This window comes from Onychomys torridus, chromosome 2 (assembly GCF_903995425.1).
Source record: "Onychomys torridus chromosome 2, mOncTor1.1, whole genome shotgun sequence".
NCBI lineage: Eukaryota > Metazoa > Chordata > Mammalia > Rodentia > Cricetidae > Onychomys > Onychomys torridus.
This window is the reverse complement of record NC_050444.1, coordinates 151,815,651-151,830,750: the sequence shown is the minus strand read 5'-3', so window position 1 is coordinate 151,830,750 and position 15,100 is coordinate 151,815,651. Positions and strand designations below refer to the sequence as shown.

The 15,100-nt window shown below is 51.3% G+C and overlaps 1 protein-coding gene across 8 annotated transcripts in view; it reads right to left on the bottom strand.

Moving 5' to 3' along the window:
• Kif17 (kinesin family member 17) overlaps nt 1-15,100 on the bottom strand; it is a 38,086-nt gene that overhangs the window by 10,074 nt on the left and 12,912 nt on the right. For all 8 annotated transcript variants that reach the window (XM_036179569.1, XM_036179567.1, XM_036179568.1 and 5 more), the window contains 4 exons: nt 12,959-13,148; nt 8,792-9,244; nt 7,308-7,417; nt 166-319 (listed from right to left, as the gene is read on the bottom strand). In XM_036179569.1, coding sequence (XP_036035462.1) covers nt 166-319; nt 7,308-7,417; nt 8,792-9,244; nt 12,959-13,148 — 907 coding nt within the window. The remainder of the gene's footprint in view (nt 1-165; nt 320-7,307; nt 7,418-8,791; nt 9,245-12,958; nt 13,149-15,100) is intronic.

Genomic DNA, 15,100 nt, shown 5'->3' with positions numbered 1-15,100 from the left:
TCCTCCCTGGGCCTGTTTTCTCACCTATAGGCAGAGGGAAACTGAGGTACCTGCCTGGCTGAATTGTCCAGGGTAGAGAGGCCTGAGCTGCCACGCAGAGGACTTTCACACATCTGTCACTAAGAGGGCAGGTGGGTTCCCGAGCTGCCCCAGGCCAGTACACACCTGTTTCTTTCTCCTTACGTAGATTCTCCTCCAGTGTGGACAGCTTCACGTCATATGAGTTCCGCATGGCAGTGATGTCCTCCTGCAGCCTGACGCGAGACTCTTGCTCCGCCTCATAGTCAGCCTTCAGGCGGGCCAGACGCTCCTCATACTCCTGGGGTGGTGAGAGACATGGTTAGTGGCCACCACTCAGAACCAGCCGTCAGAACTGACCTTCAGTTCTAGATATTCAGACAACACAGGAGAGAATGAGGTGAGAGTCCCTTTGTCACATGGGGGTGACAGTTCACAGGCGACAGCCCCTCTGCACTGTCCTCCGAGAGGTTTTGATGGACTAATGCTTTCCATGTGTGTTTTCAGCCTAATTCTCCCGCACTACACCATGTCACGAATGCCTTTCCCCATCTAGTCACGCTTCTACCCAGTGGTACTCCAGCCTCTGGTAATGAAGTATGTCTCTGTTCACGGGCTTCCCTCTCCGCTGTCACCACTGGCTCCTGTCTCAACAGCATCCCACTTGACCCCCACTCCTGCTCCCACCTCAGCTATTCCCCACATTGCTGCTGCCTACCCTGTAACACCATATCCTCTGCTTACGGTGGGTAACTTCCAGGTTCATGGGCAGTCTAAGCTCCTTGACTAAAGCTAAGTCCCCATGTGATGGGACACTGTTGGCCCTTAAACATCCTCTTTTTCATTCATTCATTCATTCTTATTATTGTTTTAAGTTATCATTTTAAGTGTTTTGCTACTGTGTTATGTGGGCCAGAAAAGGGTGTTGGATTTCCTGGAACTAGACTTATAGATGGTGTGAGCCACTTTGGGGTCCTGGGAACTGAACCCAGGCCCTCTGGATCAATAACTAGTGCCACTGAGCCATCTCTCCAGCTCCTTCTTTTAAAATTAAAAAACAAGTTTTTAGCTGGGCGGTGGTGGCGCACGCCTGTAATCCCAGCACTCGGGAGGCAGAGGCAGGTGGATCTCTGTGAGTTCGAGACCAGGCTGGTCTACAAAGTGAGTTCCAGGAAAGGTGCAAAGCTACAGAGAGAAACCCTGTCTCGAAAAACCAAAAAAACAAAACAAACAAAAAAACAAACCAAGTCTTTGCTGCTGCTGCTGCTGCTGCTGCTGCTACTGCTGCTGCTGTTTCCAGTGCTGAGCATGGAACCCAGGCCTTCACCTATGGTGGGTGTAATGGGTTGTCAACGTGATTGCTGTTATGGCTCACTTTAATTGTCAACGTGAGATAACCTACAGTCACCTGGGAAGAGTCTCAATGAGGGACTGTCGAAGTTGGGTTGGCCTGTGCTCATGCAGGTGTGGGATTGTCTTGACTATGTCAATTGATGGAGGAAGGCTCAACCCACAGTAGGTGACACCATTCCTTAGGAAGGAAGACCTGAGTGTGTAGGGTAGAGACTCAAGCTGGGAAAACAAGCACGCATGTTCATCTCTATGCTCTTGACATGGATGTGCTATGACCTGCTGTCTGAAGCTCCTGTGTTGACTTCTGCAAAATGATAGATCTGTGACCTGGAACTGTAAGCCAAAATCAATCCTTGTTCCCATGAGTTGCTTTCTGTCAGGGTATTCTCTCACAACAACAGAAAAGAAATTAGAATAACTGCCAACCTGAACAGACTGAGAAGCACCCAGATTAGTGAGGAGGCACGCCTCTGAATGTACCTGTGAGGATGCTTCCAGAGGGGGCTGATGAGTATCTGCCCTGGAGACGGAGCATGCCATCCCATAAGCTAGAGGCCCAGGGAGAATGGAGGGGGAAAAGGAGGCTGCTAGCATAGTCTCTTTCTTTCTCTTTGCCTCCTGGTCACCATGAGGCAAGCACCTTTCTTCATGACTCCCTTCCACTGAGACCTTCTCCTGGCCACAGTGCAAGAACTATGGAACCACTAGACCCTGGAGCAAAACCTCTCAAGCCATGAGCCAAAACAAAATTTTCATTTCTGAAGTTGTTTGGGTCAGCTCTTCTGTGATGGTGATGAAGAGGCTGGTTGCACATGAAGCAAGGGTAGTACTCTGAATCTGGACCCTCAGCCATCCACCGCTTGTTTCTGTTTGCCATTTTGACATCTTCCTCTTCTTCTTCTTCTGCTTCTTCTTCTTCTTCTTCTTCTTCTTCTTCTTCTTCTTCTTCTTCTTCTTCTTCTTCTTCTTCTCCTCCTCCTCCTCCTCCTCCTCCTCCTCCTCCTCCTCCTCCTCCTCATTATTATTATCACCATCATCACCATCATCATCATCACCATCATCATCATCATCACCATCATCATCATCATAATCATCATCACATTTTTGGTTTCTGGTAACTTGCTCTGCCCAGAAATGCCCACTTCTCTCATGTTCCATCCTGCTCCCTGGCAAGTTCATTCTCAGGGCGCTCAAAGGCCTCTTTCCTAACCTGGCCACTCTGCCATCCATCATGTTTTCTGCTTCCACTGGTCTCTGTCCAGAGTTACTGTGAGGCTTCATCAGTAATGTGCGCACCCTGGGGACTGGTCAATACATCTTCAGATGCACTTGAACTTCCTAACACATGCAATGTCGATAAGGCTACTACTCTGTGACACCACCAGCTCAATCACCTGTGTGCTTTGTCACCCCCACCCCTGCCTCCTTCCTTACTCTCTGGAGAGCCCCATCCTGCGCTAGATCAGTCTGCTCAGCCCTCACCCTGTGAAAGCCAGATCTCAACCCAGCCACCTGCACCACAGCAAAACACAAAACCCGCATGAGCACATGAATGCACACATGTGCACACATGCACAGGTATGTACACACATCTGCCCGGGCACACTTTTGTGCACACGTACCCATGTATAGTGACCTTCCCTTCTATTCTCGCTATTAAATGGGGAACCTTGAATCACAGGAGGCCTGTTTGTGTGACTGAAGATCCTCCCAAGTCTTTACCCTCCCTGCCTGTCCTTCAGGCTACAGGAAGGAGTTCCCTCCATGGCCTTTGCGTACTAAATCCCATCTCCCTCTGTACTAGGCCATTGCTGGCAGTTACAGCATTCCTTGGCCCTTTCGATATTAAAAGCAATCACCTCTCCCTGGGCTGTGCGCCCTCCAGCTATGGCCCCAGTCCCAAACAGGTGCTCAGGTCACCCTTGCTGAGGGAGGATGGAGATGGAACACAAGTGCCGACCCCTCCTTCTGTATCATGCTCATGGGTGAGAAGGGACCTTGGTTTTTGCTCTTGTATGGTCTGTGCGAAACAGCAGGAAGGCCGCCATGGTGGATGTTCCACAGATGATGAAGCAGAGACCCACAGAGCTCAAACCATCTGCCAGCCACAGAGCCTGTCTTACAATGAGAAACTGGATGACCCTGCGAATCCTCCAGTCCAAACCTCCCCGTTCTGACTGGAGGCTGAAGCCCAGAGACATGCCTTGGGCTCACAGCTGAGCTGCCTCCTGGCCAAGGTCCACAGGGGCTTCATTCTAGGGTCTGACTATCCTAGGATGTAGTTCTCAGAGAATGTGACTCAGAAGAGAAAGACACACAGGATGGTGAGTGGGGAGGGGAGACATCCACACATCACAACTCAAAGCAGAAATTCCAGGGTCAGAAATAGAATCCCGGGACAGCAGTGTCTGGTGGCACCCTCTGATGGTCTATACTATCTACTAGGTTTTAGGCAGGAGAAGCAGGCAACATCCATCGCTTCCAAGAGGTACCTTACTGCCTCTCCAAAACGAGGTGTGTTCTCCTTGGAGACCACTAGGGGGAGGCAACATCCAACCTACTAGACCATAAGGTGCCTGCCTAGAAGGTTCCATTCCAGGTACTGTCCAGTTCTCTCCTCCCCTAGGATCTGTGACCCATATCCACTCGTCACTGTAGGGTTCCACAGCCACTCCAAGTCACTTGGTATGGCTCCTGGCCACTGACACCTGCAGAGCATCAAGGGTCCTAACACAGGAAGGGTTGCCACCTTAGTGGGATGCTTACAGGCTTAGCACTCCCCAGAGGGGCTCTTCTTACTGCCACCTCCACAACAGACCAGACCTGGGTCCTAGAGACAGACTCAATACCCAGACTTACCCTAGATGGTCCCAAACGACAGAGCTCCCAGCACTGGGGCCACCAAGCCAGGCCCCTAGTCACATAGTCTGACAGGGTCTTGAGGGCTGGCCCCTAATTGAGGTCATAGCTGGGAGACAAGGCCCCAGCTGTAGATACGGCCAGGCTAGAGCTCCCAGAATCTGCTTCTGCCTAGTATCAGGGTTCCCTCTTAGGAAGAGCCAGTTCCCCACAGGGACCACTGAATGTTAGACCACCAGGCAAGGTGAGCAGGCAGCCTTTAAGCAGTGGGGGCCTCTGGGACCCACAGAGCCTAGAGTTGAGGGGACCCTCTGCCATGTCTTCTTTGTATGTATCCCTGTCCCGGTGCTTCCCAGAGATGCTGGGAGGTACATGGTGTGAGGACTTAGGTGTCATATGAGGCCAATGCTACACTTATCCCAGGATAAAGAGGCCATGCTGCTCTCAGGCCCAGGCTTGGCCACAGCACCAAAGGCAAACAAACTCCTTTCCACTGATAGCCTGGCCTCTGCCAAGAACCCTCCCACTCCTGGGACATGCTCTCTACTCCCATCAGTCCCCAGCCACCTTTCCCAGCATGTGTGGTTGAGGGAAAACGGCCCCCAAAGTGAGGGGCGCTATTAGGAGGTGTGGCCTTGTTGGAGTATGTGTGGTCTTGTTGGAGGAAGTGTGTCATGGGGAGGCGGGCTTTGAGGTCTCATATGTGCTCAAGCCATGACCAGTGCGATAGTTTACTTCCTGCACAAGATGTAGAACTCAGTAACCTCTCTAGCACCATGTCTGCCTGCACACCTCCATGTTCCACCACGATAATGGACCGAACCTCTGGACTCTAAGTCACCCAATTAAATATTTTCATTATAAGAGTTTCTGTGGTTATGGTGTCTCTTCACAACTAAGACAGAAGTTGGTACCAGGAGTTGGGTATTACTATGATAGGCTGGACCATGTTTGGTTTTTCTGTTTTGTTTTGTTTTGTTTTTTTGTTTTTGTTTTTGTTTTTTTTCCGGAGCTGAAGACCGAACTCAGGGCCTTGCGCTCTACCACTGAGCTAAATCCCCAACCCCTGGACCATGTTTTTGTTTGGAGTAATATGGTCTTTGGGAGTTTGGGTTAGGAAAGCAGTGGAATGCTTTAAGTAATGCTTCATTAGTGGGCCATAATAGTAAAAACATGGAAGACAGTGGTGTTAAGAGTTATTTGAATTGTGAGGTACTGACTCAAGAGGTGTCAGAGAAAAAGAATATTAATTTGAGGCTTAGAGATAGTTCTTGTTATATTTTGGTGAAGCATATGGCTGCCTTTTGTCTTTGTCCAAAGAGTCTGCCTGAGGTAAAAATGAAGAGATTTGGATTAATTCCATTGTCAGAGGAAATCTCAAAACAGTCTAGTATAGACTCTGTTGTGTGGTTATTATTGCTAATTCTAATGAAGATTTATAACAAAAAGGGATAAGCTGAGCAAGGAAAATGACAAAATATACAGACTGAGAAGAAAAGGGGCACCAGGAAGTGGAATGAAGCTAAATCCTATGTTCAAGGAGAGAAACAGATTAAGGAATGGAATAAAGGGAGTGGTGACCTCAGGGCAAGATCCCATCCCACCAGGTTCCTACTTGTGAAAAGGAATTAAAGAAAAGATTAGAGCCAGGTGTGGTGGGGCACACCTTTAATCCCAGCCCTTGGAAGGCAGAGGCTGGCAGATCTCTGAATTTGAGGCCAGCCTGGTTGACAGAGTAAGTTTCAGGACAGTCAAGCTTAGGCAGTGAAGGACAGAAAGATGGTGAAGACGTAATTGAATGAGGGGCCATGTTCCAGCCCTCGCAAGCAGAAGAACTTGGTAGCTTCAGCCACATGGTTCTGGCTTTAGAGTTAAGGATAGAAGAAAGGAGTTATGGAATAAATCTGCTGAGGCCAGGCATGCATCAGGGGTGTCACTCAATGGAGGCCTAGAGGCACCATTGCTTGACAATGTGAAGTTGAAGCCTGGATTGCCTTGGAGACTCCAAGATGTTGGAGATGCAGAGCCTTGGGATACATGCCTAGGAGAGCTGCTAACAGGGAGTGGAACCAGCCCAAGGGAGAGAAGTATGTTGCAGTCAACAAAGCTGAAAAGGGTTGGAAATTTGAAGAGCGTTTTGACATCACACAGAGATGCAGAGTCTGGAGTTTTCCCAGCTGCTTTTCAGTCTTGCTTTGGTCAAGCATTTCCTCATTATGTTCCCTTGTGTTTTGGAATGGTAACGCATCCTGTGCCATTATCTTTTGGAAGTATGTGGTCTGGTCTGCTTTTTGATTTTACAAGGGATTACAGTTAAGAGATTGTATGAATCTCAGAAGAGACTTTGAACTTTAGATTTTTAAATAACTTTGAGACTGTTACAGACTTTTGAAGTTGGACTGAATGAAGTTTGCATTATGATATGGCTACAAAGTCTTTGAGAGCCAGGAAGTGGAATGTGGTGGTTTGAAGGAAAATGTCCTCCAAAGGGAGTGGCGCTATTAGGAGGTGTGGTCTTGTTGGAAGTATGTCACTGTGGAGGCAGACTTTGAGATCTCAAGCCATGCCCAGTGAGACAGCTGACTTCCTGTTGCCTGTGCAAGATACAGAACTCTCAGCTACCTCTCCAGCACCATGTCTGCCTGCACGTCACCATGTCCCATCATGATGATAATGGACTGTAAGCCACCCAATTAAATGTTTTCCTTTATAAAAGTTGCTGTGGTCATGGTGTCTCTTCACAGCAATAGGAATACTAAGACACAGAGTTACCAAGGAGACCTTCTCTTGGGGATGCCCCTGGTCCTCAGTTTTCTCCCTGCACAGGTTCTATTGTAACACCGGGAGCAGTCTAGGTCAGGAACCCAAGTTCACATCCTGGATCCAACTCTTTGATATTCCTGTCTTCCCTATAGCTTTGGAAAAGTTGTAACATCTCTTTGAGGTCCAGCTTTCTTAGAAACAAAAGGGGCACCATGGTGCCAACCCCACGAGGAGTGAATCAGGGTGACGCTCTACAGCACTGGCTCTCCCTAGGACACCCTCCCCTTCACACTGGTGGTTCGCTGGGGTCTCACCTCCCGGATCAGCTGTTTCTCAGCCTCAGTGTCCTGCTGCACAGCAGTGGGGGTCAGCAGCTTCTCCTCAGGCTGGGCAGGGCTCAGGGGTGTCTGAGTGGACAGCAAGGCTGGATAAAGAGACAAGAGGAATCAAGGGTGAGGCACCCAGGAACCAAGCATGAATATGCCTTTATGTCAAATAAAATGCAATTGACCAGCCATGGAGAGTTCAGGACACTGGAGAAGTAGCGTTGGACACAACTCCACACCACTGTGCACTGGGGAGAAAGGCTGAGCATCAGGGTTCTAACCCAGGAAGGGCCCCCATTAGCTGCTGGGTTGGGGACCCATTGGGGTCTGGTACTTCTTCCCCTCCTGGCATCCCTTTACCAGTCTTGGGGGTTTTCAGTCAGGACAGGGAACGGGGAAGGGGGAGGGGAGGGGATGGGCATTCTGCTACATCCTGCCACTCTACCTCGCCACCACTGCTCCCCACCTTCCCCACCATTCTAAGGCAGTCAGCAGCAGTATGTGGACTTAAGTGCCCTGTGGTGTTTGTGGATCCTCACACTTCACCCCTGACCCTAGCAGGGATGATTCACATGCCCAGGCCTCAGCTTGGCTGCTATACCCTCTATGGAGATCTAACTGATCAAAGCCTTTTGGACAGGCTTGGATCCTCTCTGCCCGGCATGGCTGTCTGCCTTCACTGGGGACAAAGCCTGGATCTGAGTCTTGTGTTCTGTCCAGCCCTGGTTTTCATATGAAGAACTGTTAGGGAGCTTTGGATGGATGGGTGGTTGGTGGGGAGGTGGGAGGGTTCAGGAAGGAGAACGGGTGGGTGGCTATGTGAACAGTTGGGGGATGAAATCTGAATGGGTGGAGGATGGAGAAGGGGGGCAGGAGGGCAGGTGGGTGTTGGGAGGATGGATGAGGAGGGGCTGTGTGGAAAAGAGGCAAGCATGTGAGAAGATATGTGGATGGGTGGAGGGGGGGCAGTGGGCAGATAGCTGGGTGTAGAACGGGTTAACTGAGGCAGGCGGACAGGACCAAGGGGCTGATGCTAGACTTTTCTATGCTCACTGTTCCTTAGAGACAGCACCAGAACACTCTGGTGTCTCAAGGCCTGCAGGCCTGTGCTCCAGCCCTGAGTGTCAATGCCTGCCAGATGACAGACTGCTAATGTCAGGGGCAATTACAGGAGCTTGGGTGGAATGTGGGGAAGTGAGTCACCGGGATGCTAAGAACACGATGCCCCGGACACTGAACCAGGGAGACAGATGAGCAAACCTGGGGTGGGGAATGGGCTGTGAGCTTAGGGCTGACTGGACAGGCTGGCCAGCCAGGCCTCTCTCTGGGGCCACAGGCAGGTAGAGGTCATTACCACTGGAGTATGCTAGGTGGTGTCAAAGGACTTGCCTATGGGAGTCAGTGAATGTAGGGACATTCTGATGGGAAATCTGCTTGGCCCCGCCCCCTCCTGCAGCCCGAGGCTGTCCCACCTGATAGCTGGCCAGGGCCCATCTGCTGGGCCAGGATGGCCTTCAGCCTCTTGATCTCCTCCTGGTACTCTCGGAGCAGGGCATCCTTGGGGTCTTCGTTAATGCGTGGCTTGTTCTTGATATTCTTTGCCCGGTTGGCATAGCGCAGCGTGCTGAGGCTCTCGTCATAATTGTTGTCGGCAGGGGACAGGCAGGCCACCATCAGAGTCTTGGTATTGCCGCCCAGTGAGTCCTGCAGCAGTCTCGTCAGCTTCGAATCCCGGTAAGGGATATGCTTGCAACGTCCGTCCACCAGGGCGGAGATGACGTTGCCCAGGGCTGACAGTGACAGGTTGATCTTGGTGGCCTCCTTCAGCCTTTCCCCCGTGGCCCCAGTCTTGGATTGCCGCTCACTGCCCGCCAGGTCTACCAGGTTGAGTTTGCCTGCACGGAGGTGGTCCTTACCCCGCTCATCTGCAGACAGGCAGGCAAGGAGCAAGAGCTGGTGAGCTCCACATCTTCCCCAGATGAGGGTGGCTGGCTGCCAGGCCCTCAGGACCTACCATCCACCTGGGGCTACATTTGAGCCTATCAGGAGTCTGTAAAGGAGGGGCTGCCATGGTACAGGTAAGAAGACTGAGGGTCAGGGATGGCATGGAACTTTCCCAAGGCCACACAGAAGCGAAGAAGGAAGAGGGAGGTGGGCTGGAGAGAGCTCAGAAGGTTAAGAGCACTCACTGGTTGCTCTTCTAGAAGACCCAGGTTTAATTCCCAGCACCCACATGGCAGTTCACAACTCCAGTTCCAGGAGATTCAATACCCCCACACAGACATATATGCAGGCTAAACAACAAGGCTCATAAAAAAAAAAATAAGTCATTTAAAAATGAAAAAGAAGCCAAGGAGTGGGGACAAGGTGGACACTCGGGATTGCCTGACTCCAAAGACAAGGGTCTGTTCTCTGAGGACAGTGGTCTCTTTTAAAACAGTTTGGACAGATTTCCTATGAGGCCAAAGGCAGAGGATGGCGAAGAGGAGATGGGAAGACAGAAAGGGAACTGTACCTTCCATGCAAAAACAACTGGCTTTGAAAAACAACCCTGCCTGTTTCACACTGTAGGGCATAAACACAGCCACACAGCTCTCTCATTCTCCAGTGACCCATCTGCAAAGTAAGACTAGTCTTGAGTGGCATTGTACCAGGACTGGATGTGCAGAGTCAACTGGCCACATAGTCTCTGACCAGTGCAGAGCAATCTTAAGGGAGAGAAAATGTTTGCTGACATTAGATGGGTGTGAGGGATTTGTGTCTGTAAGATCATTTTTTTAAAAAAATGGAGCAGGAAGAGACTAGCAGTGTTTTGGAGAGCACTTGTAGAATGTACCAGGATATGTCATGAGCCTTGAGTATGTGAGTGCTCTATGCTTTCACAGTGCACACCAGATCTAGCCTGAGCAAACGAGTCTCAGAGCAGAAATGGCCTTGTACACAAAGGTATTTGTGGCCACATCACCCCCAGCACTGTGAAGCCAGAAACAATGTAAATGCCTCATGGACGACAGCTGAGGGGTGAGAGAGGAGCATCCTCCATCCACCACGCACTGTCATGCAGACCTGGCAATGAGTCATAGGGAAAAAAGAAAAAGGAAAAAAGAGAGAGAGAAAGAAAACAGATTTAGCTGTATGGCTGCATTTAGGCATCAGCCTGCCCTCAAACCTTCTGCAAAGCCCAAGAGTGCTCACGATTCTCATTCATTGAGTCAGGCAGTTGACCCTGCCCCAACTGAACTGTGAGGTCATGTCCTCTTCAGATGGGCATCCCCAGTGACACCCAGGTCGATGTCCTTCATTCAAGCAAGTACCAGGGCGCTGGTCTGGGGGCAGGTTGCCCAGGTTGCTGAACGGACAGTATGCAGGGAGGTTCTATCAGCCCTGGCCTTGACCCTGGGTCAGGGGTCTCTCCAGTTATGTTCCCAGTTGGGCTAGGCTGCTTCCTGCTCTGTGCTCGCTGCAGTTCTAATTGTGATGAACTACACACTGATGCAGCTGCAGCCTTAGTAGACAAGATACCAGGAGGCCCTGGGTTCAAACTCTGGCTCCTCCACTTCATGGCTGGGGTACCCTGCATGAGAAAATCTCTTCACTTCTCAGAGCCTAAGTTTCCAATGTGTAAAAGGGGAATGATAACGCCTGCCTCGAGAATGGCCTCAGTTACAGAGGTGAAGCATAGGGAGCCCTCACACAGCCTCTCCCTCACACAGCCTCTCCCTCACACAGCATCTCCCTGTACACAGCATCTCCCTCACACAGCATCTCCCTGTACACAGCATCTCCCTCACACAGCATCTCCCCGCACACAGCATCTCCCTCACACAGGATCTCCCTCACACAGCATCTCCCTGTACACAGCACCTCCCCGTACACAGCATCTCCCTCACACAGCATCTCCCTGTACACAGCACCTCCCTGTACACAGCATCTCCCTGTACACAGCATCTCCCTCACACAGCATCTCCCTGTACACAGCACCTCCCTGTACACAGCATCTCCCTCACACAGCCTCTCCCTCACACAGCATCTCCCTGTACACAGCACCTCCCTGTACACAGCATCTCCCTGTACACAGCATCTCCCTCACACAGCATCTCCCTGTACACAGCACCTCCCTGTACACAGCATCTCCCTCACACAGCCTCTCCCTCACACAGCATCTCCCTGTACACAGCACCTCCCCGTACACAGCATCTCCCTCACACAGCATCTCCCTCACACGGCATCTCCCTGTACACAGGACCTCCCTGTACACAGCACCTCCCTGTACACAGCATCTCCCTCACACAGCATCTCCCTCAAACAGCATCTCCCTCACACAGCCTCTCCCTCACACAGCATCTCCCTCACACAGCATCTCCCTCACACAGCATCTCCCTCACACAGCATCTCCCTCACACAGCCTCTCCCTCACACAGCATCTCCCTCACACAGCATCTCCCTCACACAGCATCTCCCTCACACAGCATCTCCCTCACACAGCATCTCCCTCACACAGGATCTCCCTCACACAGCATCTCCCTGTACACAGCATCTCCCCGTACACAGCATCTCCCTCACACAGCATCTCCCTGTACACAGCACCTCCCTGTACACAGCATCTCCCTGTACACAGCATCTCCCTCACACAGCATCTCCCTCACACAGCATCTCCCTCACACAGCATCTCCCTCACACAGCATCTCCCTCACACAGCATCTCCCTCACACAGCATCTCCCTCACACAGCATCTCCCTGTACACAGCATCTCCCTCACACAGCATCTCCCTCACACAGCATCTCCCTCACACAGCATCTCCCTCACACAGCATCTCTCTTCACACAGGATCTCCCTCACACAGCATCTCCCTGTACACAGCATCTCCCTCACACAGCATCTCCCTCACACAGCCTCTCCCTCACACAGCATCTCCCTCACACAGCATCTCCCTCACACAGCCTCTCCCTCACACAGCATCTCCCTCACACAGGATCTCCCTCACACAGCATCTCCCTCACACAGCATCTCCCTCACACAGCACCTCCCTCACACAGCATCTCCCCTCACAAAGTACCTCCCTGTACACAGCACCTCCCCGTACACAGCATCTGGCTTACAGGTGCCCAGAATAACACTGGTTTCTTTCCCCTCTTTCTCAGCAGCTCTGCCAGGAAGAGAAAGAGGTAGGTGAATGAAGGGCAGAGAACATTCCTGAGAAAGAGGAGGCCTAAGTTACACATAGACCTCTGACCCTTCAGGTTTTCCAGGGATGAAATCCAGGGCCTGAAGCAGGCTACTCAAGTACTGAGCTCGAGCCCCAGCTCTGAGACTCAGTCTTCTCACCTGTAAAATGGGAGTGTGAGCTACTAGCTCATGGGAGCTGAAAAGAAATGGATGAGATCATGGGTGCATGCTGCCTGGCACATGGAAGTACTCAGTGTTATCTACCAGTTTTGAGATTGCTGGTGCAGATCCAGGAAACTGGTCCCAGCACAGGAAGGACCCTTGTCTGTTTCCTTCAGGCAGTTAAGGGCATCTTTTCCCAGTTTGCCATGGGGCTCTCCAGGCTCCAAAGAGGTGAGATGCCCTCCTAGCAGGAAGTGGGAACCTGGCTCAGAATGTCTGGGCCACCCTCTGCCCGCAGCTGGCCCCATACCCACGGCATAGATCTCGATGCTGATGGTGAAGATGGAGTGTGAGCGGGAGGAGTCCTTATTCATCAGGGTGTAGCCAACCGCACGGTTCTTCCAGCCGGTCTCCATGACACGCTCGCACTGGGCCACATTATGCACCGTGTGCATGGACAGCCCCTTGACATATACACCCTTCTCAGGGTGCTCCTTCAGCTGCAGAAAGGAGCAGGGAAGGCTGAGATCACCAAGGATCTCTAATGAACCCAGAGGCAGGACCCTGTCCAGGCTACCTGTGCACTCGTAAACCATCCTGTAATAGGCAGGGGGCTCACTCTAGTGGAGCCAGCTGCAAACCTACTCCTGCCTCCCACCCATTGCAGGATCTTGGGCCAGTAACATCCTGAACCTCAATATGCACATCTGGAAAATGGGCATGACATACCTATCATGGGCATGGTAAAGACTCAGTAAAGTAAGGCAGACAAGCTTTGCATGGGCCCCTCAGCTTCTGGAAGATGATGGGGCTGGCACCCAGGGCTCGGAATGTATCTCCTTTGTCCTGTCCACATGGCTCCTGATGTTCCCTCTTCTGACTGGGGCAATGGAAATGTCTCCTGACTCCTGGATGATGGCAGGTGGAGTCATTTGTTGCCCAAAGCCCACAAGGTTCTCAGCTCAGCCCTTGGAGATGTGGCGAGCAAGCTGCGATGCCCCCGATGTTCCTGGCTCCCTTTCCCAGGAAGCCAAGGAGCTTTGTTGCTACTCAGAGCAGTGAATGCAGACTTTCTCAAGAGGAAAGAAAACCACACTGGTAAGGACCGATGAAGGGCTGGGCGCAGCAGGACACGTCTGTAATCTTAGCACTTAGTGGGCAGGGGGGAGCTACTGCACATTCAAGGCCAGCCTGGGCTACACAGCAGGACTGTGTCTTGGCTGGGGGAAGGAAGGAAAGCAGATCAACAACAAGTGTTTGCCTGCCAAGTGGCCACGTTGACTGGAGCCCAGAAGGCCCAGTGGTCTGCTCTAGGGGTCCCAGGAGGGGACAAGTCCCCTTCTGTGTAGGAGTCCCGTGGGGACACAGGCTAGCTCCACCTGCTTGGGTATGAAGTCCTATTGGGGCTGGTTCTATGGAACAGATAAGTTAAATGACTTTCTGAGAGCCACATGGCTAATAGTGGGGTCCCAGTGACAGAGGCTTCAGAAACAGGATAAAGAGAGTCATAGAGGATGGGCACAAAGGACAGGCTCCTGCAAACAGAGGCAGGCAGCATTCAGGGCCCAGAAACGGACTCCATGGATCCCACTACACTCCCTGGATCTAGAGCTATGTTGGGGGCACACAGCAGGTCTGGTGAGTATCTGGTCACCCTCAGAAAGAGCATAGTGGGCTGGAGAGATGGCTCAGAGTGGCTAAGAGCACTTGTTGCTCTTGCAGAGGACCTGGGTTCAATTCCCAGTGTTCTCATGATGGCTCACAGCCATTTGTAGCTCCAGTTCCAGGGTGTCATAGCTCAACAGCCTCTTCTGGTTTCTGGAGGGCCTAGACATGTACACAGTGCACATACAAACAAAATCCATATATACAGCATACATACAAACATATACATATAGGCAAAACACTCATACATGTAAAAATAAGAATAAATCCATCTAAAAAAATTGTTGTTAAAAGAGCCTATTTAGAATGGGCGGTGGTGGTACCTCCCTTTAATCCCAGCACTCAGGAGGCAGAGGCAGGCAGATCTCTGAGTTCTATACCAGCCTGCTCTACATAGTGAGTTCCAGGACAGCCAGAGCCACACAAGAAAACTTGTCTTGAAAAATAATAACAACAAGAGCCTATTTAGCCAGGCATGATGGTGCATGCCTTTAATCCCAGCACTCTGTGAGGCAAGATCCAGGACAGGCACCAAAACTACACAGAAAAACCCTGTCTGGGGGGGGGGGGAGACCCTATTTTAAAAAGCATACTTATCCACCTTCCTATTTATTCAATAGGACTCCGGCTAGAAACCCTGCTAGATGAGGGACATCAGCTGGCTTCTGTAGGCTTGAGTCACCTCAACTATGAAATGGGATAAACCCCCATTTCTGTAGGCTACATGGACATAAGAAGGAAGCAGGCCTGTGGAACTTAGTGGGCTCAGTGGAAGCAGGTCATGAAG